This window comes from Bos indicus, chromosome 5 (genome assembly GCF_029378745.1).
Source record: "Bos indicus isolate NIAB-ARS_2022 breed Sahiwal x Tharparkar chromosome 5, NIAB-ARS_B.indTharparkar_mat_pri_1.0, whole genome shotgun sequence".
Taxonomy (NCBI): Eukaryota; Metazoa; Chordata; class Mammalia; order Artiodactyla; family Bovidae; genus Bos; species Bos indicus.
In genome coordinates, this window is record NC_091764.1 from 97,446,931 (window position 1) to 97,471,768 (window position 24,838).

Genomic DNA, 24,838 nt, shown 5'->3' on the forward strand with positions numbered 1-24,838 from the left:
ATACTGTGGGAAACATGGCACCAATAGACTCACTCCAGGCAAGATTGCCAAAAACCTTCAGTTGTTGTTTTTTTTTAATGCAAAATCTGCCAAGTGCAATCAAATGAGGTACGTTTGATGATGTATACTGCTTGACTTCCATCATGGGTTATTTGCCCTGTTCTCAGGGAATCCGAAGATGCAGACCCTCAAACATACACCAGGGTTGAGCCCCCTCGTCCTGGCTGCACGCACAGCCTTGACCCCGGGCATCGATGGGTGAGTGGGGAGGTGTGGGAGGGGCTCCCGGCTTTCCGTGGCGCCCAGGGGACCTTTCCAGGTTGCTGGGAAGCAGCTCCGGGTTGCAGGGCGGGAACGTGCCCTTCCCCCTCCGGCAAACTTTCGGCCGCCGCAACGGAAGCAGGAACTCGGGAACCACAAACCCGAGGCTAAGCGGGAGCTGCGGAGCCCCGGAGCCCCTCGCAGACCTGCTGCTGCTTCCCGGAACGTGCGGGGCTGCCCTGAAGGTGGAGGGCAGCAGGACCTCGGCCTCCCGTTGCCAGGTAAAGGCTCTTCTCCATCTTTCCCCCGCCCCCAGCCCCCGCGGACTGCATCACCACCTGACCACCTTTCCCGGAGCGAGGCTCCCCCGCCCCTCTCAGAGCTCGGACCACCGGGCTGGAGCGGGGAGGGGCTGAGCGGATGCTGGTGACCCCTGTATCCTCGAGGGGGTCTCCGGGGAAGCCAGCTGCTGCGGCAGAAGAGTCATTTCGTGAGCCCCGTACACTTCCTCAAGGAAAGGGCAAATTCCCCTTGTTCTCTTGTATGCCTTGTCTCCTGTATTCATCCAACCTGCTAACTGTTTAATACTCTGTAAGGTGTGTGTGTGGTGCAGTTATAAACACTTTGATAAATTAAGTTAGATTATGCCATGAGAAAAAATGATTTACAATATTTGACCGAGTGATTGCTGGTAAGATCCCATGACTCTACTCAGCAGGTATGAAAGCTCAGGTGCGTCTTCTCCTCACCTGTATCCCTTTCCCACTGGTTTTCAACAGAATTCAACTTCACTTTGAACCTTATTTTTTGTTTAATTATATGCTTGTTTTGATCTTTTTATTGTGGTAAAATACACATAACAAGGGCTTCCCTGGTAGCTCAGACAGTAAAGAACCGCCAGCAATGCGGGAGACCTGGGTTGGATCCCTGGGTCAGGAAGATCCCTGGAGGAGGTCATGGCAACCCACTTCAGTATTCTTGCCTGGAGAATCCCATGGACAGAGGAGCCTGGCAGGTTAAAGTCCATGGGATGGCAAAGAGTTGGAGAGTACTGAGTGACTTTAACTCACTCCCTCACAGGTAACAAAATGTATCATTTTGATCATTTTTAAAGGTAGAGTTTAGTGGCTTTAAGTACATTCCCATTTTGGGGTAACCATCACTACTGTGGTGACCCAAGGACGAAAGAGCAGAAAAAAACCAAGGAGGTCTTGGAATGCAGGAACAGAAAAACCAGACCCTTATCGTCCTTCCCTCCCCCATGATAACTATTAATGGATTTCAGGTCCTCCTGAGCAGTATAACCTGGCTCCCCTCCTACCCCATAGGGAGAAGGTATTTGCCTTACTCTCCCCTCTACCCTGTATACATGACTCATCCAATCAGCAAATGACCCACAAGACCCCTATCCCACTCCTTGTATGTTGGGTATAAAAGTGGACTAAGGACCCCTGTTCAACATGGGTTCTCCCTTGAGCTGGCCCGGTGTTCTAACAGCATCTCCCAATCTAATAAACTTTATTTCCCTCTCATTCTGTCTCATGTCTGGAAATTCTTTTCCAACCCAAGCCCGAACCACAACTATCCATTTTCAGTGTATCTGGGACACCCCCAAACAGAAACTCTGTACCTGTTAAACAATAGCTCCCCCTCCCTTCTCCACCAACCTCTGGTAACTTCAATTCTACTTTTTTATCTCTATCACTTTGCCTTTTCTAGATACTTAGTGCGTTAGTGTTAGTAGTCCCTTCAGTTCATTTCAGTTGCTCAGTCGTGTCCGACTCTTTGCGACCCCATGAATCGCAGCACTCCAGGCCTCCCTGTCCATCACCAACTCCCGGAGTTCACTCAGACTCACATCCATCGAGTCAGTGATGCCATCCAGCCATCTCATCCTCTGTCGTCCCCTTCTCCTCCTGCCCCCAATCCCTCCATCATGTACAATTCTTTGCCACCCCATGGATTATAGCCTACCAGGCTCTCTGTCCGTGGGGTTCTCCAGGCAGGAACACAGGAGTGGGTTGCCATTCCCTTCTCCAGGGGATCTTCCCAACGCAGTGATTGAACCTGGGTCTCCTGTGTTGCAGGTGGATTCTTTACCATCTGAGCCACTTGGGAAGCCAGATACTTAGTATAAGTACCCACATTCCACATTTGTCCTTTTGTATCCATTTTATTTCAGTTAGCATAATGTTTTCAGGAGGGAGCATGTATTAGAATTTCATTCCTTTTTGTAGCTGAATAATATTCTATTGCATGTGTATGCCACATTTAAAAATCTATTCCTCTTTGGACCTTCAAGGCCTAAATAATAAATGGATTGGAAGAATTAATTTACCTAGTAATGGTCGGGTATCGTTAATGAGATAAGCTCTTCATTCCTGCTTGCAGGCACAGAAAAGATGCTGGTCCTAGAAACCCAGCTTTCCTCCTGCATCCCACGTCACACTTCGTTTCATTGCCGCAGCTTCAGGACAGACTCTTAGAATCCATTCAAAGCCAAGTGTTGGTCTGGTTTTTGTTATTTTTGTTTCTGTTGGTTTTTTTTTTTTCCTTCCAGTGACTAGAAAAGATTTGCGAAGTGTGGTAGCATACGAGGTAACTTGTGCCAGGATTCTTACCCTGGGGTCGGGGGGAGTCCATGGACAGCATTCAGAAAATCTGTGAACTTGGGTGGAAAAGTTTATTTTGCTAACCTCTAAATGCAGTGTCGTATTTCCATTAAGAGACGTGTAGGCAAAAGCCGCAGTGGGATTAGTGGTAAGGTAGCTCTGATTTGCCTCTGGCAGAAGTGGTACTTATTTCTGTATTGCATTCCTTACTGAATATGTCTCAAAATCATTACATTCGACACTACTTCAAAATTATGGCAGTGATAAAATGGAACGAAATTGGGTCATTTGTGTCGATGTGGATGGACCTGGGTAGAGTCTGTCATACAGAATGAGTCAGAGAGAAAAAAATACCGTATGTGAATTAATACATATGTATGGAATCTAAAAAGATGGTACAGACGAGCCTGTCTGCAAGGCAGGAATAGAGATGCAGGTATAGAGAGCCGACATGTAGACACAGTGGGGGAAAGGGAATGTGAGACGAATTGGGAGAATAGATTGACATATATATACCACCCTGTGTAAAATAGATAGCCAGTGGGAAGCTGCTTTACAGTACAGGGAGCTCAGCTCGGTGCTCTGTGATCATCTAGAGGGGTGGGGTGGGAAGGAGGCTCAAGAGGGAGGGGATATATGTACACTTATAAATGATTCACTTCATTGTACAGCAGAAACTAGAACAACATTGTAAAACAATTATACTCCATTAAAAATTAATTTTAAAATGGGTCATTCAAAAAATTATGGCAATGATTAGATGTACCACTTGTCATTTATCACACAGTTATTTTTTTTTAACTGAAAGTGGAGCTAATGGGATTTAGCTTCTAGAATTCATGTAAGGATTAAATGACATAATGTACGTGATGTGCTTACATAAAGAAACAGTGTTATTTTCACTTTGCTGCTTTGGGAAGTTAGACATAACAGTTAGCAAGGAAAGTATTGTGCTTTGTTACCATATAATATTTTTTTTAAACTATTGATTTTTTTACTAACTAAAGTCAACCTGTTTATATTAGGGTACACGCTTGTATTTTACAGCTCTATAGGTTTTGACAAATGTAATGATATGTTTTCATCATTACAGAGTCATATAAAATAGTTTCACTGCTTTCAAAATCCTTTGTACTCCACCCTTTCCTCCAGACGACTGATCTTTTACTGTCAATGTTGTTTTGTCTTTTGCAGAATGTCATAGAGTTGGAATCAGATACTAGTTTCTTTCACTTAAAGTGAAATTGTTAGTCACTCAGTCCGGTCTGACTCTTTGTGACCCCACGGACTGTAGCCCACCAGGCTCCTCTATCCATGGAATTTTCCAGGCAAGAATACTGGAGTGGGTTGCCATTTCCTTCTTTCACCAAATGATATACAATTAAGGTTCCTCTTTTTGTGGCTTGATAACTCATTTCCTGCTGAATAATATTCAACTGTAGGGATATACCACAATTTGCTTATCCCTTGACCTAGTAAGGGACATCTTGGCTATTTCTAGTTTTTTTTGGCAATTATAAAAAAACTATTATAAATATTTGTATGTGGGTTTTTGTCAGGATTTAGTATTAACGTTTTTTTTTTTTAATTTTAGCCATTCTTGTAAATGTGTCATGATATCTCATTATTTTTTTAAAGTAATTTTATTTATTTATATATTTTGGTTGTGCTGGGTCTTCATTGCTGTGCGAGGTTTTCTCTAGTTACTGCGAATGAGGGCTACTCTCCAGATGTGGTGTGCGGGCTTCGCATTGAGGGGGCTTCTCTTGTTGTGCAGCGCAGGCTCTAGAGTGCATGGGCTTCAGTAGTTGTGGCTCGTGGGTCTAGAACACAGGCTCAGTAGCTGTGGTGCATGGTCTTATTTGCTCCACAACATGTGGAGTCTTCCCAGAACAGAGATTGGACCCTTGTCTCCCGCACTGGCAGGTGGATTCTTGACCACTGAGCCACTAGGAAAGCCTGCACCTTGTTCTTTTAATTTGCAATTCACCAATGACAGTGAGATTGAGCACCTTTTTACATGCTTCTTTGGGGAGGTGTCCAGATTTTTGCCCACTTTTAATTGGGTTGTTTGTTTTCTTTTTGTTAAGTTTTAAGAGTTCTTTGTGTATTTTAGCTACCAGTTATTTATCAAATATGTGTTTTGAAAATACTTTCTCCTAGCCTGTGGCTTAGCTGTTCATTCTCTTAACAGTGTCTTGCACAGAGCAGAAGTTTTTAATTTTAATGAAATCCAACCTACCAATTTTTTCTTTCACAGATTGTGCTTTTGGTGTTGTATCTAGAAACTCATATCCAGTCTAAGGTCACGGAGACTTTATTCTATGTTACATGGAGTTTTATAGCTTTGCATTTTACAATTAGGTCTGTGATCCATTTTGAGTTAATTTTTGTGAAAGGCGTAAGGTCAGTGTCTAGATTTTTTTTTTTTTGTCCAATTGTCCAGCACCATTTTTGAGAAGACAATCCTTTGTCTGTTGAATTCCCTGTGCTCCTTTGTCAAAGATCAGTTGACTGTATTTGTTCAGGTCTATGTCTGGGCTCACTATTCCATCCCATTGATTTATTTGTCTGTTCTTTTGCCAATAGCACCTTGCCTTGATTACTGGTGGTTTATGGTTAAGTGTTGAAGTCGGGAAGTGTCAGTCCTCCAGCTTTGTTTTTCTTCAGTGTTGTTTTGACTGTTCTGGGCCTTTCTGCATTTCCATGTAAACTTTAAGATTGGCTCGTTGAGGGAATTCCCCGGTGGTCCAGTAGTTAGGACTCTGTGCTCTCACAGCCAAGCGCTAGGATTCCATCCCTGGTTGGGGAACTAAATCTCACAAGCCACACAGTGCAGCAAAAAAATAAAATAAATGTTTAAAAAATTGGTTTGTTAAGATCTATGAAATAATGTACTGGGATTTTGATTGAAATTGCATTGAATGTGTAGACCAACTTGGGAAGAACTGACATCCTAACAGTATTGAGTAGTGCTGTTGATGAACATGGAATATCTCTTAATTTCTTTAGGTCATTCTTGGTATCTTTCATCAGATTTGTAAAGGCACTTAAAAAAAAAAACTCTTCAATGATTACATTTCAATAGGACTATCTTCCTTTGTAATCCTATATATTTCATTTTATACATTTAAAAACATGTCTTTTATACATTTTAAAACATGTCAGAAGAGAACCTAAGCATTACCAGAGTAATAAAGGGTGCATGACCGAAAGGTTACCAAAGACTTCATGACCTAAAAATAAAACTTAATTGGTAATTCTGACCTAGGCTATCATTAGTGAACAATTTGTATTCTGGAAATGAGGGTAGTTTCTGGTATAGCATTGCCAGTTTAACTTTTGTTTTTCCTTCCTGGAAGAACCAGCTCACCAATGGAGTTGGGATTAATACGTATTAGGACTTTTGTGTTTTTAGGGATGTCAAAAAGAACTCTTGCCCTTACACTTTCCTTCAACTAAGCTAGATTAAGCTAGATCATCCTGCTGATGGGCTAATTCCTAGAATTAGATTATTAGCATTAACCTGCCTCTGGTGTGATACTTACAGACAGCAATTAAAAAAAGGCAGCCTCAGTTTCCTCATCTGTAAAATGAGAAAAATAATAGCTTTTTTGCAGAGCTGGTGTAAGAATTAACTAGGATAATATATGTAAATTTTAGCACATTGCCTTCCACTCAGTAGGTGATTTAAAATGTTAATTGTTATTACTGAGAGAGAAACTATGTCCAAACCAATGATCAGTGATCATTTACTGCTTCATCAATGACTGCAGATTCTATGTCTCTTCCCCTCTTGTTAGGAGAGGCAGGAAGAGGAAGGATTCTAAAACTGAAAGGCAGACTACTATGATATTTTACTCCTCTTAGACATTTGTCAGATTTTAATAATTAATAGGATAGTATTGGGTTGGCCAGATAGTTCATTAGGGTTTTCCTGTACGATCCTATAGAAAAACCTCAATGCACTTTTTGGCCAAACCAATATATGTGTGTGTGCTTACTAGCTTTTTGCCAAGTTTTTAATGAAAGGTTGTCTCAAATCTATTAAAAGTGAAATGAATTAAAAAGATACTTGTTTATTTCTGGCCTTCTATGAATTGTGAGTCATTTACATTGATTTGAAGGAAATGAAATGTAGCTTCTCTAGGTTCATTCAAAGAAACAAAACTCATTGATGATTTCCTATCTTTGTCCTAGAGAATTCCATCATCTGTACTATCTTCTTGAAGCAGACTCAAGCAGGAGGGAGAGTTTATCCGACCTTTGAAGACTAAGACTAAGCTGAAATTTAACATGTTCTTCTGGGGAGGATGGAGCTTGACTTACACTTTTGTAATGATTTGTTTCCTGACACTGAGACTGTCCACCAGTCAGAACTGCCTCACTGAGAGCCTTGAAGATGTGGTCATTGACATCCAGCTGTCTCTTTCCAAGGGAATCAGAGGCAATGAGCCCATACATACATTAACTCCTCAGGACTGCATTAATTCTTGCTGCTCAACAAAAAATATATCAGGTAAGTAACAATGCCTTGATGACTCTTTATTCCATGTGTTTTTTGATGTGAGTACCTGGTCAATGAGGCTGAATGGTTTGTACTAGGGATTCTCAGCAGAGTAGAAAAATGGGTGGCACAGTCACTCGGGAATGTTTCACGTTGTGCTCTCCTCTCCCCTAAACTGAGTCAAAGTTACCTCTGAGTGTATATGTATTATTAGGTGTCTAGGTAGAAAAAGGTTGAAAACCACTGGTGTCTAACAGGCATCTAAGATAGTAAAACCAAAAATCCTGTTTAAATGCTTGGCTATCATCATGGAATATTGGAAATACAGTGTGACTTTAGTTTTATTTGTTTATTTGTTGACTGTGCTGGGTCTTCACTGCTCCTTGGGCTTTTCTCTAGTTGTGGTGAGTGGGGGCTACTCGCTAGTTTTGGTGCATGGGCTTCTCTTTGTGGTGTCTTCTCTTGCTGCTGAGCGTGGCCTCTAGGGCCCACAGGCCTCAGTACTTGGGGCACGTGGACTTAGTAGTTGCGGTGTCCAGGCTCTAGAGCATAGAGCACAGGCTCAATAGATGTGGCACACGAACTTAGTTGCTTCATGGTATGTGGGATCTTCCTGGACCAGGGATCCAACCCATGTATTCTGCACTGGCAGATCCTCTACTGCTAAGGCACTGGGGAAACCCCAGTGTGACTTTAGAAAGAACGTTTAGGGACTTTCCCCATGATCCAGTGAGAATCAGCCTGCCAATGCAGGGGACATGGGTTCAATCCCTGGTCTGGGAAGATGCCACATGCCCTGGAGCAGTGAAACCCATGCTCTAGGGCCCACAGGCTGCGATTACTGAGCCTGTGCACGGCAACTACTGAAGCCCACACGCTCTAGAGCCCGTGCTCCACAAGAGAAGTGACCACAATGAGAAACCCGTGAGACCTTAGCTAGAGAGTAGCTCCCACTCGCCGCAACTAGAGAAAACCTGCGAGCAGCAGCAAAGACACAGCACAGCCGATGACTAAATAAAATTAAAGTCACACTGTATTCCAAAATAATAATAATAAAAATAATAAATGAACAATTTTTTAAAAAGAAAGAACATTTAAACAGAAAGGGAATTGAGACAAAAAGTAAAATTTTAAAATCATCTCATAGGAAAATCAGCATTTGCATTTTAAGTGGAAGCACAAAATTTCCATTTCCCCTCCCTTTCCTGGAGCTGGTGGCATAGGTGAGTCAGAAGGCCACTCATTGCGGCTTCTAGGACTCAAAGAGGCACGGGAAGGGGCTTGGAGTGACCCATTTGCAATACACAAAAGAAAACTGAGGCCCACAGGCTTGAACCACGTCCTTGGACATTTCAGGGTCCAAACATATGACCCGAAAACAGAAATATATATCTAAGTGAAAACAATGATCATTTTTTAGTTCCTTATGATCCTGTCCTAATTCCCTAAATGAAAAAAAAACAAAAAACAAAAAAAACACCTAAATTTATTGAGCATCTAATGGCTTGCTACGTGCTGGAGATAAACCATTAATAAGATGGAAAAGGCCCATTGTCAAAGAACCTAGGAGAGCTAGTGAACACTGGACTCATGATCCTTACTTGATTTATCAACCAATAAAATCATATGCTTTCTCTTAGATCTTTATTTCCTTTTCATTCTATAATGATTGTGGTATGGTACTATAAATATATATGGACATGAAATTGAAGGACACAAATTTTGCATATTTATTTCTAGTCTTTGTCCCTGATTCCTGGCACAGAGCTCCTAAAACCCTAGCAATTGCCTGAGCAAAGGAGCTTCTTCTGTTATTCATAATGAGCCCCATTCCACCATACCTGAGCTTATGCTAATGAGGTGCCTCTTAGTGGGGTCCTAGATAGATGGGATTCCTAGGTGGTTCTAGTGGTAAAGAACCCACGTACCAGAGACGTAATAGATGCAAGTTTGATCCCTGGGTTGGGAAGGTCCACTGGAAAAGGGAATGGCAACCCACTCCAGTATTCTTGCCTGGAGAATTCCATGGACAGAGGAGCCTGGCAGGCTAGAGTCCATGGGGTCACAAAGAGTTGGACACAACTGAAGTGACTAAGCCCAGCACAGATAGCTTTGGGAGGGTTGCTAGTCACCAGAAAGACCAAGCTTTGCTTAGAAACTTGAAACTTTCAGTCTTCCCACCCACCTCCAGGTAAGGGAAGTGGGGTGGAGACTGAATTCAGTCACAATGGCCAATGACTTAATCATTTTGCCTACATAATAAAACTGCCATGAAAACCCCTAAATGGTGAGTTCGGGGAGCTTCCAAGTTGGTAAACACATCCATGTGTCGAGAGGCACCCCAGCCCCACCAGGGATGGAGGTTCCTGCACTTGGGACCCTCCCAGACCTCACCCTGTGTACCTCTTCATCTGGCTGTTCATTTGTATCCTTTATGATAAAGTGTAACAGTAAGTACTGCATTTTCCTCAGTTCTGTGAGTAGTCCTAGCAAATTATTGAGCCTGGGATGGGAGGTGGTAGCCTAGTTGGGCGTTTGTGTGAGTGACCTGGGGCGTCTTGTGACTGTGCTTTGTGACTGGCGTCTGAGTGGGAACAGTCTTTGGGGACTGAGCCTTAGACCTGTGGGGTCTGACACTCCAGGCAATTAGTATCAGAATCGAGTTGAATTGTAAGACACCCCATTGGTGTTAGAGAACTAGAGAATTCACGTAGAAAGAACACCATATATTTGCTGTCATGCATGCCTGTTCAGTTGTTCAGTTGTACCCGACTGTTTTGCGAGCCCATGGACTGTAGTCCACCAGGCTCCTCTGTCCATGGGATTTCCCAGGCAAGAATACTGGAGTGAGTTGCCATTTCCTCCTCCAGGGGATCTTCCCCACCCCGGGATCAAACCTGCATCTCTTGTGTCTCCTGCATTGGCAGGTGGGCTCTTTACTACTTCGCCACCTGGAAGGCACCTATATTTGCTGTCAGGAGGAAACAAATCCTTCAGTGATCTCAAATTGACAAGCATGCTTTTGGACACTCTTTATGGAGAAGTAATGGATAGAGCTCTCATTTAAACTTCTAGTTTTTCTCTAAATGTTGACACCAACATTTATGTGAAATAGAAACAGAGCTTGCAAATAGGACTGAATGCCACGTGGGCGTTTTTTGGCCACACTGGACACCTGGCCTTTCTCTTCAGTTCCTTGAGGGGTGTTCAGTAAGAAATTAGAGTTTACAGCTTTGTTCTACAAGCAAAAACGCTGTTGCTGCTTTACTGTGCATGCGTGCATGCTCAGTTGCTCAGTCATATCCAACTCTTTGTGACCTCATGGGCTGTAGCCCCCCGAGCTCCTCAGTCCATGGGTTTCTCCAGGCAAGGATACTGGAGTAGGTTGCCATGGCCTAAGCAGAGGTAACTGTGGGTCTCAGTTAATGGATCTCCAACTTTTCCTTCTTTTACCAAGCATTGGTTTTTAACTGTTTGGGGCTCAAAAAAACACTTTGATAATTTGCCCATAGCCACAGACTCTAGACAAATGCCCACAGACTCAAAGGACACAAAGTGTGTGCACAAGGTGGACCCTACAGACCCTCCCCTTTACCCAAGTGACACCGTAAATGGTACTGCAGGATTATCACACTGCGGGGCGAAGAAAAGTCAGAGGAACTGGAGTGCCTTTCTTGTTATCTGGGTAGTGGAGAGACGACAGGATAAAAACCCCTGTAGAGGCGAACTCAGTCTGATTTCCCATTGAGGGAATCAAGGGTGATCTCTGACCTCTGCCTGATTGGGAGACAAACAAAAATGATAACAAAGAGCGAAAATTCGAAGACCCAAAAGAAGAATGGTACTGATAAAAGTAAAGCTTTGCAGCTTCATTCATTGGAAGGAGGCATGATATATATAAGGCTAAATTTACTGTTTCTACCCGCCTCAAGAAAACCAGAACTGATGGCTTCATAGGCATCTAAGATGCCTTCAGGATGCAAGAGACTTGTGAAATCATTAGGATTACATCCATTCCCTGAAGTCCAACTCAGTACTGAATTGTAGAGTCAGTATTTCTATGTATATTTTGATAAATATTTTGGCAAATGGACGGCTTCTTTCTAAAGAATTAAATGTACTTTTAAAAGTGGGTTTTGCCAGCATCTTTTACTATTGTGATGATCTCAATTGGTAAATATCACATTACACTTGAAAATGTGTCTTATTTTCAAATATCTTTTGATATTGATTTCTAACATCATTCCACAGTGACAAGAGAACAGATTCTGTATGATTTCAACACGTTTAGACCATGAAGTTTTTGCACCTTGTTTTATGTCCCTGGATATGTTCCAGTGTCTCCTGGTTTATAGTCTATGGAAACTTGAATAGGACTTTGTATCCTGCTATTGTGTGAAAACTGTATAAATCTTTATTAGGTTGAATTGGGTTTTTTTTTTCAAGTCTACTGTATCCTTCTACTGTTCTGTCTGTCTCTTCTATTAATTTTTGAGAGCCTGATATTGAAACTCCAACTAAAAATCTTTATCTATTTAAAAACATAATTGTAATATATAGTAGAACTATATGTAACTGTGTTCTGTATTTTCCAAGTCTCCTGTTAATGTGTTACTGTACTTTCATAATTAAAAAAAAATGTAGTTTGCCAGGACTTCTCTGGTAGCCAAGTGATTGACTGAGCTTCAAATGTAGGAGGCAGGGATTCGATCTCTGGTTGGGAAACTAAGATCTCATATGCTGCACAGCCACAAAAAATTTTTTAATTAAAAAAAAATTTAATATGCTTTGCCAAAGTTACCTTCATTCAGAGTTTTAAACCCAAGGTCTTTAAAAATTGCTTTCCGTGACTAAACTAAGGAAAAGGAAATGACTCAGCAGCCAGCAGGCAGCAAACAAAAAGGGTTTTGTGTTGGCTACCAGAATAAATGAAGTTTTCCTGCTCTCCATACTCTTTGGAAAATCCTATATCAAAATAGTTACTTGTGAAACCTTTCCTTACAGGGGACAAAGCATGTAACCTGATGATCTTCGACACTCAAAAAAAATTTAAACTACCCAACTGCTACCTGTTCTTCTGTCCCAGTGAGGAAGCCTGTCCCCTGAAACCAGCAAAGGGACTTATGAGTTACAGGATAATTCGAGGTAATAAGAACCTTGTTCTTTGTCTTTTGTGATTGGAATTATTTAAGGATATGGTTCACTTAGGTTTTCTACCAAGGAGTTGAAAAAAAACTACCAAAGGGGATCACAAATACAGAGGCACATCAGAAAAATCTCATGATTTAAATTTCAGTTGATTCAACCAAACATCTTTTCTTTGCCCCAGTGAAAGACTTATGAATGATAGTATTTTGTTTTGTTTCTGTTTCTGTTCATAAGATAAAAGACACACAGAGCTTTCTTGAAAACATTTTGAAACACCTCTGTAAACTATGCCAGCAACACTGGAATAAGTATACAGGTCTCCAGGGTGACTATTTTGAAAGAGTTAAGACCTGTGTAAATACAGTATATAAAATTCCATTTGTTATTAGGTACAGCTATTTTATTATGACATTCGCTGAAATCAGACTTACTGGATTTTGTTATCCAGACCTGAAAAGAAGCGCATTTAAGAAGCTCTTGAGAATCTGCCATATGTAAGTTTTGTGCAAGGCATTGGAGATACAGTCTCTATACTTGAAAATTATGTATTTGCTCAGAATACAGAAAATAACAAGTAAAAATAATAAAATCGTTTGGATCTGTCTTGGTGAGACTTTGGCTTGTTAATTTCTCAGGATGCATTGCTTTCAAGTTTCCTTTAAGTTTTAGAAAGTTTTTATCCTTATACCCTTAGGTAGAAACAATATTATCTTTTTTTCATTTATTCAAGAAGCAACAAATTTTACTTAGCATTTCTTATGTGCCAAGCATTTTTAATACCCTAAGGATACAAAGATATGATATTAAACATGAAAAAACATGGTTCTCACTTCTGGCACTAATGTTTTAGGAGAGAGAGACAATAACCTTAATAAATAAATAATTAAAAAATAGAGTCACCATGGACATAGAGAGCAGACTTGTGGTTGCTAGGGAGTATGGCTCTGGGAGAGGGATGGAGTAGGAGTCTGGGGCTAGCACATGTAAGCTATTTACATAGAATGGATACACAGCATAAGGTCCTATATACAGTGCACTACTTTAACCGTTTTAAAAGCAAAGTCCTGCTGTATAGCACAGAGAACTATATTTAGTATCCTATGAAAAATCATAATGGTAAAGAATATAAAAAAGAATGTATTATAAAAGACTATAAAAATGTATAAAAGATTATGAACGTGAAAGTTAAGTCGCTCAGTCGTGTCCGACTCTTTGTGACACTGCGGACTGTAGCCCACCAGGCTTCTCCGTCCATGGGATTCTCCAGGCAAGAATACTGGAGTGGGTTGCCATTTCCTTCTCACGTTTTATATAAAAATATATAAAGAATATAAAATGTATATATAAATGAATATAAAAATGTATCCTAAAAGAATATAAAAAAGAATGTATTATATTCAAAATTTAATCACTCTACTGTACAGAAGAAATTCACACAACATAGTAAATCAACTATACTTCAAGAAGAAATTTTAAATTAAAAAATAATAGTGAAATAGATGGCTAGTGGAAAGCGACTGTATAGCACAAGGAGCTCAGCCTGGTGCTCTGTGATGACCTAGAAGGGTGGGCTTGGGGTGGGGTGGGAGGGAGGCTGAACTAGAAGGATATATATCAATAGATACTTACAGCTGTTGTACAGCAGAAGCTAACAGCATTGTAAAGCAGTTATCCTCCATTTAAAAAAATAACACTTAGTGATCATGAAAAAATGAAACATGGCCTTTATATAAGAATATATTTTCAATGCAGAGAAACTGAAAACATAAAATTCCCATTAAAAAAAAAGAGAGTCTCAAGAGAGAATAATTAATTTAAGACAACATAATAGATTATCACTGAGTGGACCGTCTCAATTAGGTGATCAGGGGACACATCTGCGAAGTTGTAACCCCTAAGCCGAGATCTGAACACTGAGGAGCCAGATGTGAGAAAATAGCGGGAAGACCTTCCAGGCCGAGAAAACAACCTCATCCAGTATCTTAAGGCAGAATGGTTGGGAGTGTTTGTTCAAATACTGCAATCTCAGTGGCTGACTCATAGTGAAGCATGCAAAGAGTGATATGCAAGAAGGAAGGAAAGTGGGGCGAGCCCATCAAACTTGGTAGAGGCCATTGGGAGTTTTTCAGGAGGTATGTAACATGCTGGGTTTTTGTTTTGTTTTGATTAATTTTTATTGGCGTGTAGTTCCTTTGGCTTCCCTGGTGGCTCAGTGGTCAAGAATCGCCTGCCAATGCAAGAGACACAGGTTCAGTCCCTGAGTTGAGAAGATCCCTTGGAGAAGGAAAGGGCCATCCTCTCCAGTGTTCTTGCCTGTAGAATTCCATGGACAGAGGAGTCTGGTGGGCTACAGTCCATAGGGTTGCAAAGAGCTGGACATGGCTTAGCGACTAAACAAAAACATAGTCGCTTTACAATGTTGTGTTACTTTCTGCTGTATCAGCTATAGGTATACATGTATCGCTTCTTTTTTGGATTTCCTTCCCATTTAGATCACCACAGAGCTTTGAGTAGAGTTCCCTGTGCTCTGCAGTAGGTTCTCATTAGTTATCTATATAGTATATATAGTATCAATAGTGTGTATATGTTAATCCCAATCTCCCAGTTCATCCCCCTTCCATAACGTGCTGTTTTAAAGGTGATTTCTCAGAACTCACCCTGACTGCTCTATTCGGAATGGACAAGCATGAATCAGCAAGAGGGCAAGTGGGAAGGCTGGCTTGGAGGTGGGATGAAGATCATAGAGGAAAGCCATGGCCTTTGGGACCAGGGAGGCAGTGGAGAAGATGGAGGGAAGTAAACTATGGGCCATTTCAGAGGTAGTGTCGGCAGGGCTTACTGGTTGGCGTGGATGTGGGGAATGAGGAAATGAGAAGAGTGAAGCTGAATCCTAGTTCTTCTTTTCTTTTAATTTACTTATTTTTGGCTGTGTTGGGTCTTCGTTGCTGCGTGTGGGTTTTCTCTCATTGCAGAAAGTGGGGACCACTCTCTGGCTGCAATGCACGGGTTTCTAATCACAGTGGCTTCTCGTGTTGTGGAGCACAGGCCCTGGGGCATACGGTCTCAGTAGCTGTGGCTCCCGAGCTCTAGAGCGCAGGCTCAGTAGCTATGATGCACGGGCTTAGTTGCTCCTTGGCATGTGGGATCTTCCTGGACCAGGGATCGAACCCATGTCCCCTGCAGTGGCAGGCGAATTCTTTACCACTGGACCACCAAGGAAGCCCTGAGTTGTAGTTCTTGACTTGAGCATCTAGCTGGACAGTGGTGCTGTCTGCTGAACTAGGGAAGATTTGAAGAGAAGCGGTTTGGGGGTTGGAGGGAGAGTGCAATGAAGATTTTCTGGGGCATGGTGCTGCCCAGGGTGCCTGGACACTGACCCTGCTTTGTTCCCTGGATGAGGCTGTGTCTGAGTTTGTTCATGAACTAAGAAAGCTTGATATATCCAACATTCCTTTGAATAGGAGCATAAAGCACAGACGGCTTGTGTAAATTCTTCCTACATAGTGATAGAAGCCCAAGTCCTAAAAGATTGGCAGATAAAGTACAGAGTTTCAGTTTTGCTCTGGAGGTGGATAAGGGTGATGGTTGTACAACCATGTGAATATACTCAATGCCATGGAACTGTTCTCCTAAAAAGGGTTTAAGTAGTGTGTTGTATGAAGTGTATTTCACAATAGTTGTGAAAAAGGATAACAGAAAAAATTAGGTTTCTCAGAACATCCAGGATCTTACCTTGCATGGAAAGAGTCTTGTCGCCTCCTGCACTTTCTGGGCTTCACACTTGCCAGGGCAGCTGCCCCTAACTGTTAGGCTTCTTCGTGTCTATGTATAATCCTGAATGAAAACACCAGGACCAGCAGTAATGTGTGGATATAGCCGGTCCTCTTTTTTCATCACCTGGAACACTGCAGAGCCTGTTGAACACCCAGGGATGGTATCTAGCAGGACCTGAACACCGTGCTCTGAGTTTCCAAAGGTGGCAGGGCTCAAGACACTAATTGGATTGTTGGTTTTTCTCTTTCAAGAGCTCCCATCAGTTGGAAGCTGGGCCATCACATCCATCTCTCTGATCCCTTCTCACTGCCTCTTCCTAATTGTGTCCTTTCTTCTGCTGTCACTGGGTGTCTTTTCTCTCATCTATTTCATGATTAAAGCAGAATATTAAAGAAATGATGGAATATTCTGGAAATTATAACACAATCCAATAATTCTATACTTCCATAATATCTATCAGTTTAGTTCAGTTCAGTTCAGTTTCTCAGTCGGGTCCGACTCTTTGCAACCCCATGGACTGCAGCATGCCAGGCCTCCCTGTCCATCACCAACTCCCGGAGCTTGTGCAAACTCATGTCCATCAAGTCAGTGATGCCATCCAACCATCTAATCGTCTGTTGTTCCCTTCTCCTCCCACCTTCAATCTTTCCCAGCATCAGGGTCTTTTCCACTGAGTCAGTTCTTCACATCAAGTGGCCAAAGTATTGGAGTTTCAATTTCAGCATCAGTCCTTCCAATGAATATTCAGGGTGGATTTCCTTTAGGATGGACTGGTTGTATCTTCTTGCAGTCCAAGGGACTCTCAAAAGTCTTCTCCAACACCACAGTGCAAAAACATCAATTCTTTGGCACTCAGCTTTCTTTATGGTCCAACTCTCACATATGTTCATGACTACTGGAAAAACCATAGCTTTGACTAGATGGACCTTTGTTCACAAACTAATGTCTCTGCTTTTTAATATCCTGTCTAGGTTGATCATAGCTTTTCTTCCAAGGAGTAAGCATCTTTTAATTTCATGGCTGCAGTCACCATCTGCAGTGATTTTGGAGTCCCAGAACATAAAGTCTGTCACTGTTTCCATTGTTTCCCCATCTATTTAACATGAAGTGATGGAACCAGATGCCATTATCTTAGTTTTCTGAATGTTGAGTTTTAAGCCAACTTTTTCACTCTCCTCTTTCACTTTCATCAGAAGGCTGTTTAGTTTTTCTTTGCTTTCTGCCATAAGGGTGGTGTCATCTGCATATCTGAGGTTATTGATATTTCTCCCAGCAATCTTGATTCCAGCTTGTGCTTCATCCAGTCCAGCATGTCTCATGATGTACTCTGCATATAAGTTAAATAAGCAGGGTGACAATATACAGCCTTGACGTACTCCTTTCCCGATTTGGAACCAGTCTGTTGTTCCATGTCCATGTTCCATGTCTGTTGCTTCTTGACCTGCATACAGATTTCTCAGGAGGCAGGTAAGGTGGTCTGGTATTCCAATCTCTTTCAGATTTTTCCACAGTTTGTGGTGATCCACACAATCAAAGGCTTTGGCATAGTCACTAAAGCAGAAGTAGATGTTTTTCTGGAACTCTCTTGCTTTTTCAATAATCCAATGGATGTTGGCAATTTGATCTCTGGTTCCTCTACCCTCTGCCTTTTCTAAAACCAGCTTGAACATCTGGAAGTTCACAGTTCACATACTGTTGAAGCCTGGCTTGGAGAGTTTTCAGCATTACTTTGCTAGTGTGTGAGATGAGTGCAATTGTGCGGTAGTTTGAACATTCTTTGGCATTGCCTTTCTTTGGGACTGGAATGAAAACCGACCTTTTCCAGTCCTGTGGCCATTGCTGAGTTTTCCAAATTTGCTGGCATATTGAGTGCAGCACTTTCACAGCATCTTTTAGGATCTGAAATAGCTCAACTGGAATTCCATCACCTCCACTAGCTTTGTTTGTAGTGATGCTTCCTAAGGCCCACTTGACTTCACATTCCAGAATGTCTGGCTCTAGGTGAGTGATCACACCGTCGTGATTATCGTAGTCATGAAGATCTTTTTTGTACAGTTCTTCTGTGTATTCTTGCCACCTCTTCTTAATATCTTCTGATTCTGTTAGGTCCATACGATTTCTGTCCTTTATTGTGCCCATCTTTGCATGAAATGTTCCTTTGGTATCTCTAATTTTCTTGAAGAGATCGCTAGTCTTTCCCATTCTATTGTTTTCCCCTATTTCTTTGCATTGATCATTGATCCGTAAAATCTATATCAAAGAAAAAGGCATTGGTGTGAAACTCTTTATTGTGTAATTAGTTTTAAAAGTGAAAGCAGCACTTTGGGAGTGACTGTTAAAGGAAATTGGTTTAAAAGTTTCTACAGCTCAGATGTCTAAATACTAGGGAATGGTAGGGTGTAAAACATGATGTATCCACCCGAGGGAATATGATGCAGATATTAAAAAATAAGTTTGAGATGTAGAAGTAAAAGGTCACCTAAATTTCAGGTGAAAAACACCCAATTGTTCTTAAGTTACATGAAAAAAGTTTTAGTTTTCAGGTATACATAAATATTAATAGTTGCTGGGGCATCATGATGGACATGATAGTCAAATTTATTTTATAACTTTCATAATACCTCTGTCATGTTGTTGCTTTGATAATATCTATATTAGAGACAGAGAGCAGTGGTAAAGATTTTCTCCACTGGAAGTGGGAGGGAAAGCTTGGCTCTTGCAGAAACCATTTTTTTAAGGGCCAGTGTGAAGGTGGTGGTGGTGGTTTAGTCGCTAAGTCATGTCCGACTCTTGCGACACCATGGACTGTAGCCTGCCAGGCCCCTCTGTCCATGGGATTTTTCAAGCCATACTGGAGTGGGTTCACTTTGAAGGTGAAAGTGAAGTTGCTCAGTCGTGTCAGACTCTTTGCAACCCTACGGACTGTGTCCATGGGATTTTCCAGGCAAGAGTACTGGAGTGGGTTGCCATTTTCTTCTCCAGGGGATCTTCGTGTGACCCAGGGATCGAACCCCAGTCTCCCACATCGTAGGCATACCCTTAACCGCCTGAGCCACCAGTTCAGTTCAGTCGCTCAGTCATGTCCGACTCTTTGCGACCCCATGAATCACAGCACGCCAGGCCTCCCTGTCCATCACCAACTCCCAGAGTTCACTCACACTCACGTCCATCGAGTTGGTGATGCCATCCAGCCATCTCATCCCCTGTCATCCCCTTCTCCTCCTGCCCCCAATCCCTCCCAGCATCAGAGTCTTTTCCAGTGAGTCAACTCTTGGCATGAGGTGGCCAAAGTACTGGAGTTTCAGCTTTAGCATCATTCCTTCCAAAGAAATCCCAGGGCTGATCTCCTTCAGAATGGACTGGTTGGATCTCCTTGCAGTCCAAGGTACTCTCAAGAGTCTTCTCCAACACCACAGTTCAAAAGCATTAATTCTTCGGTGCTCAGCTTTCTTCACAGTCCAACTCTCACATCCATACATGACCACAGGAAAAACCATAGCCTTGACTAGACGGACCTTTGTTTGCAAAGTAATGTCTCTGCTTTTCAATATGCTGTCTAGGTTGGTCATAACTTTTCTTCCAAGGAGTAAGAGCCACCAGTGTGAAGGTAATGAAGTGAAATTAGAATCCAACAGTTCCTGTGGCAGCCACCAGGGGGCACCACCAGCCCAGAGCAGGTTGATACCTAGGGGCAAACTCACCTACGCCAGACTTGGTGTCCTGTCTGTATTCACAGATATTTACACATTGTGTTTGTATTACTATTTCTGAATCTGCCCATGTTGCTGGATTGAGATTACCCCATAAAAATGAATTGTCTGCCTCCCGGTTAGAGTGAAATCCAGTAGATATTTTTGGCGGTTTGTTTAGAGATGAACTCAGTTTGCTGGGATTGACTAATATTTACAGACCAAAAGTTCGAAAGATGATAGTGCACTCTGTTCATTCTGTAAAACCATTGCAGCTGGACATTATTTAATTTCAGTTTGTTTTTGCAGCTTGGTGGTCTGTCATGCCACCAAGGACTAGAATAGACTAGAATAGGGAAATTCAGAAATAGAATAAATTGAGAGTCTGTTGGCTCAGCTGGTCTCCAAGTTAATAGTCAATACTTAAATTGTTTTATCTAGTGAAGTCGCTTGCATATGAAACTCAAAAGAGGGGCTGAGTACACAGGGCTGTTTCCCAGTGCCTTCTGTAGCTCATGTCTATGTGACTGAGGGAAAATACCACACCCCAATGGCAAACAGCAGAGGGTGAGGTAAATGGAGCAGGTGTGGAGGATCCCAGCGTGGTTCTAGGCTCTTAGCCAATAGATGAATCTTATCAAGAAATGGGACTAGCCCTCGCTTTGTTTTATTTATAACCTTGCATTCTTGAGAAAGGAAACAGCTGTTTTGGTCATTCTTGTCAATGGGCTTAACTTCTGAGTTCACATACATCACAGAGCATTTACTTAGTCTTTTTTTATATATTTTAAAATGAAATGTGATGAGTCCTGCTCTTTTTAAAAATATCTGACACAGCCTAAAAATACAGATGCTGTTTATCTCACGGTGACACTGTGCCTGCCAATGTCATATCACCTGCAGCAGAAACTCTTTTCTTCAGCTTTGTTGGAAGAATTTCAGGCGTCAGCATTCTATTTGAGAGGGTCCTAGAGAAGGTGCCCACAAACTTTTTTCTGTCAGGGGCCAAATAATAAGTGTTTTAGGCTTTTCAGGCAAGTCTTTTAGGCTTAGTGGGCTATATGCAATCTGTCAGACATCCTCACCTCTGTCTTTGCAGTAGAGACAGCCACAGACAATATGTAAACAAATGAGCATGCTTGTGTGCCAATAAAACTTTATTTATGGAAACTGAAATGTAAATTTCATATAATTTTCATGTGTTACAAAATATCCTTTTTTTTTTTTCAATAATTTCAGAATGTAGAAGCCATTCTTAGCTTGCAAGCCTTATAAAGAGAGGTGGCAGGGACTTCTCTGGTGGTCCAGTGGCTAAGACTCTGCAATCCCAATGCAGGGGGCCTGGGTTTGATCACTGTCAGGGAACTAGATCCAACATGCTGTAGCTAAGAGTTCAAGTGCTGCAACTAAAGACCCAGCACAGGCAAATCCATAAAAAAAATATTAGCGAGAGAGATGGCAGGCTAGATCTGGCTCTCGGGCAATAATTTGCTGATCCCTGTCCTAGATGGATTAATAAGTGACGGTTCTAAAGGACCTCAAGTGGTGTGACGTTTAGAGAGTAGTCAAAGATGTCACACGTGTGAATGTGCCTCTGGATCTATTTGTTAGGAGAGAGGAGAGTGAGGGCTGGTTTAGAATTGGTATTGAGGGGAGTGGAGAAGGCAATGGCACCCCACTCTAGTACTCTTGCCTGGAAAATCCCATGGACGGAGGAGCCTGGTAGGCTGCAGTCCATGGGGTCGCTGGGAGTTGGACACAACTGAGCGACTTCACTTTCGCTTTTCACTTTCATGCACTGAAGAAGGAAATGGCAACCCACTCCAGTGTTCTTGCCTGGAGAATCCCAGGAACAGGGGAGCCTGGTGGGCTGCTGTCCATGGGGTCGCACAGAGTCAAATACGACTGAAGCGACTTAGCAGCAGAAGCAGCAGCATTGAGGGGAGTTGAAATAGAAGAGGGAAAAGAGAACAGAGGAGAATGAACCAGTAAATTCTAGAAAGTTCTTTTGCTTCCTTCCTTGTGTTTCTGCAGTTCTTACTGAAGTGTAACGATTAGCCCAGTAGCAGAGTGAGCACATGCTAAGTTGCCCCTGTTGTGTGCACGTCTTTGCAACCCTATGGAATGTAGCCCGCCAGGCTTCTCTATCCATGGAATTCTCTAGGCAAGAATACTGGAGTGGGTTGCCATGCCTTCCTCCAGGGGATCTTCCCAACCTAGGAACCCAAGTCTCTTATGTCTGCTCCAATGGCAGGCGAGTTCTTTATCACTGGTGCCACCTGGGAAGTCCTCGGTACAGAATGATATGGTGCAATTCAACTGGCCTTTCCCTGCCCCAGATTGCTTTAACTGGCCTTTTCAGTTCGAGTTGTCATAAACAGCATGTGTGACAAAGAGCAAAATTCTAACCTTTCTCAAGCAGGAGGAGCATCTGAGGCTAGTTCCTCCTGTGCAGGAGTTGGGACTGTGATTGTCTGCTTTTTATGTCAGCCACGTGGCCAGCATGACTTCAAATACTGGTCCATGGTCTTCAGAACCTGAGATACTGGCTATAGAATTTTAATCTTCAAGAGTCAAAAGGAGGGGACTTCCCTGGTGGTCCAGTGATCAAGACTCCACACTTAAGGGCATGGGTTCCATTCCTGATCGGAGAACTAAGATCCAAGCATGAATACTGGAGTGGGTTGGTATTTCCTCCTCCAGGGGATCTTCCCGACCCGGAGATTGAACCCCTGTCTCCTGCATTGCAGGCAGATTCTTTACCGCTGTGCGGCCTGGGAAGCCCTTGCTGCCACCACTGAACTCCTCTTAGCATCTTTGCTGGCCCCTCCTACCTCCTCCTTCCTCTAGAAGGAAGGTGCCATCACTTTAGAAATAAACCTGTGTGCCATCACTCTAGAAATAAACCAGAGCTTCTGCAGGAGAGGCCAGGTCCTTGCACCATGAAATATTGGGCTTCCCTGACAGCTCGTTGGTAAAGAATCCACCTGCAATGCAGGAGCCTCAGGTTTGATCCCTGGATCTGAAAGATCACCTGGAAGAGGGCATGGCAACTCACCCCAGTATTCTTGCCTGGAGAATCCCGTGGACAGAGGAGCCTGATGGGCTACAATCCATAGGGTCAAAAAGAGTCGGGTACGACTGAAGTGACTTAGCTCCCATGCACATACCATGAAATATCAGGTAGCAACAGTCTGAGGTCTTATTGAATAAGCTGATAACATTTGTCTCTTCTGTCCTCCTTTCATATGAAAATGTCGAAGTCTTCCTATTATTTTCTTTCCATTTTCAGGTTTCCCATCTTTGGCCAGAACTGATTTGCCAAACCCAGGGGTAGCTCAGGAAAACTCCATCTTCCCTGGCGGATCTTCCCATGCCATCACTCCCACTCACCAACCTCCAACCCATGACTCAGAGCCCACGGTCTTATGGAGAGATTCGTTTTCTCAGACGTCTGGATCCTCGGATCACTTGGAGAAACTACTCAAGATTGATCTGGAGAGCCCACCGTCATCTGATTATAAAGAAGAAGGCCACTCTCAGACGTCACAGTCTTCCTCAGGACCAGCAATAGCTAATCTGCTGCCTGAAAATGTGACGGCGTTCCCCTCTACGATGGCGGTGTCTTCTCTGCACACCGTCCTGGCCACTCCGAAGTCTCTCTCCGCATCCCTCCCTGCCACCAACATGGCAGTGATGCCATCTCTGACTTGGCAGCCTCAGAGAGCCACCTCCGCCCCAACCCTAGCCACGATCACTAGCACGACCACAACTGCGGCTTCGACTTCCCTCTCTAGGGCATCCACGGACTCGCGACGCCCACCCGCCGCGGTGCCCTTTCGAGACATCGCCAATCTGACTTGGAGTGCGGAGGATGCCGGGGCCTCTGTTACATTTCCTTTGTCAAATGTGGATTCTCCTGCCACAAATAAGACAGCTTCCCAGGAGAATGGGAAGGCCAGTCCAGGCGACCCCTCCCTGAGCAATGCTCCAGGAAGCCAGCAAGGCTTTGCCGTTGAGCAGTGGCTCCTGATTGGGACTGTGCTCTTTGGGGTCCTCTTTCTTGCCATAGGCCTGGCCCTCTTGGGCAGAATGCTCCTAGAATCCCTCCGCAGAAAACGTTACTCGAGGCTTGATTATTTGATCAATGGCATCTACGTTGACATCTAAGGAGAACACTAGCTATCTCTTAATTCGTGTAGTTACTACTGGCCTCACTGCAGCGAGTTTCTGATGACTTTCTGATCTTCGCAGGATTTTTCAAGTGTTTTGAAGACAGGCAGATGCCTCTTACTGAGTTCTTTTTGCTTGTTCTTTAAAGAGAAAGGGGGCAAAGAAACAAATGGGGTGGCCTGAGTGATCTGTCTCTAAACCATTAGATGAAAACAAAGCTCTACCTAAAGCAATAAAGAATAATTGCCACATAAATTGGAAAGCGACTGGCTTTTTTACAGAGAAGAAGGGTTAGGATTCCTAGGCTCCATTTCACTAATGTTTCTGGTTCCAGATAAAGTTGACTGTTTATGATATTAATTCTAATGGATTTACTTTCCTTTTTATAAGAATTCCAATAAAACTTATTCCAGATGTAGTTCCTTCCAATTAAATATTTGAATAAATCTTTTGGTACTCAGTAATGTTCCTGTAAATGACACATCCAGTTGGATAACTTTAAATTTATTCCCACCAGCAAAATGATTAAATGATGAAAATATGTGTTCTAAGTTAAAATGACACCCCCCCCCCTTTTCCCATCAGTGAGCAAAAGGGAGTCCTTAGGGAGAATTCTAGCAGAATATTAGCCTGCATGGAGACAATGATAAGTGAGTTCTGATACATGGCCAAAT

At 42.6% G+C, this 24,838-nt stretch overlaps 1 protein-coding gene across 2 annotated transcripts; it reads left to right on the forward strand.

The window, feature by feature from the left end:
- Positions 1 to 352: 352 nt before the first annotated feature.
- MANSC1 (MANSC domain containing 1) lies at positions 353 to 24,419 on the forward strand. 2 transcript variants are annotated; one of them, XM_019961540.2, is made up of 4 exons: positions 353 to 542; positions 7,074 to 7,392; positions 12,385 to 12,525; positions 23,284 to 24,419. In XM_019961540.2, exons 2-4 carry the CDS (start codon positions 7,170 to 7,172, stop codon positions 24,159 to 24,161), a joined length of 1,242 nt encoding a protein of 413 aa, XP_019817099.1. In that variant the 5' UTR covers positions 353 to 542; positions 7,074 to 7,169; the 3' UTR covers positions 24,162 to 24,419. The 2 variants fall into 2 exon arrangements, with proteins under 2 accessions (XP_019817099.1, XP_070646168.1); XM_070790067.1 differs by lacking the exons at positions 353 to 542; positions 7,074 to 7,392 and adding an exon at positions 9,706 to 9,830.
- The last annotated feature ends 419 nt before the right edge of the window (positions 24,420 to 24,838 follow it).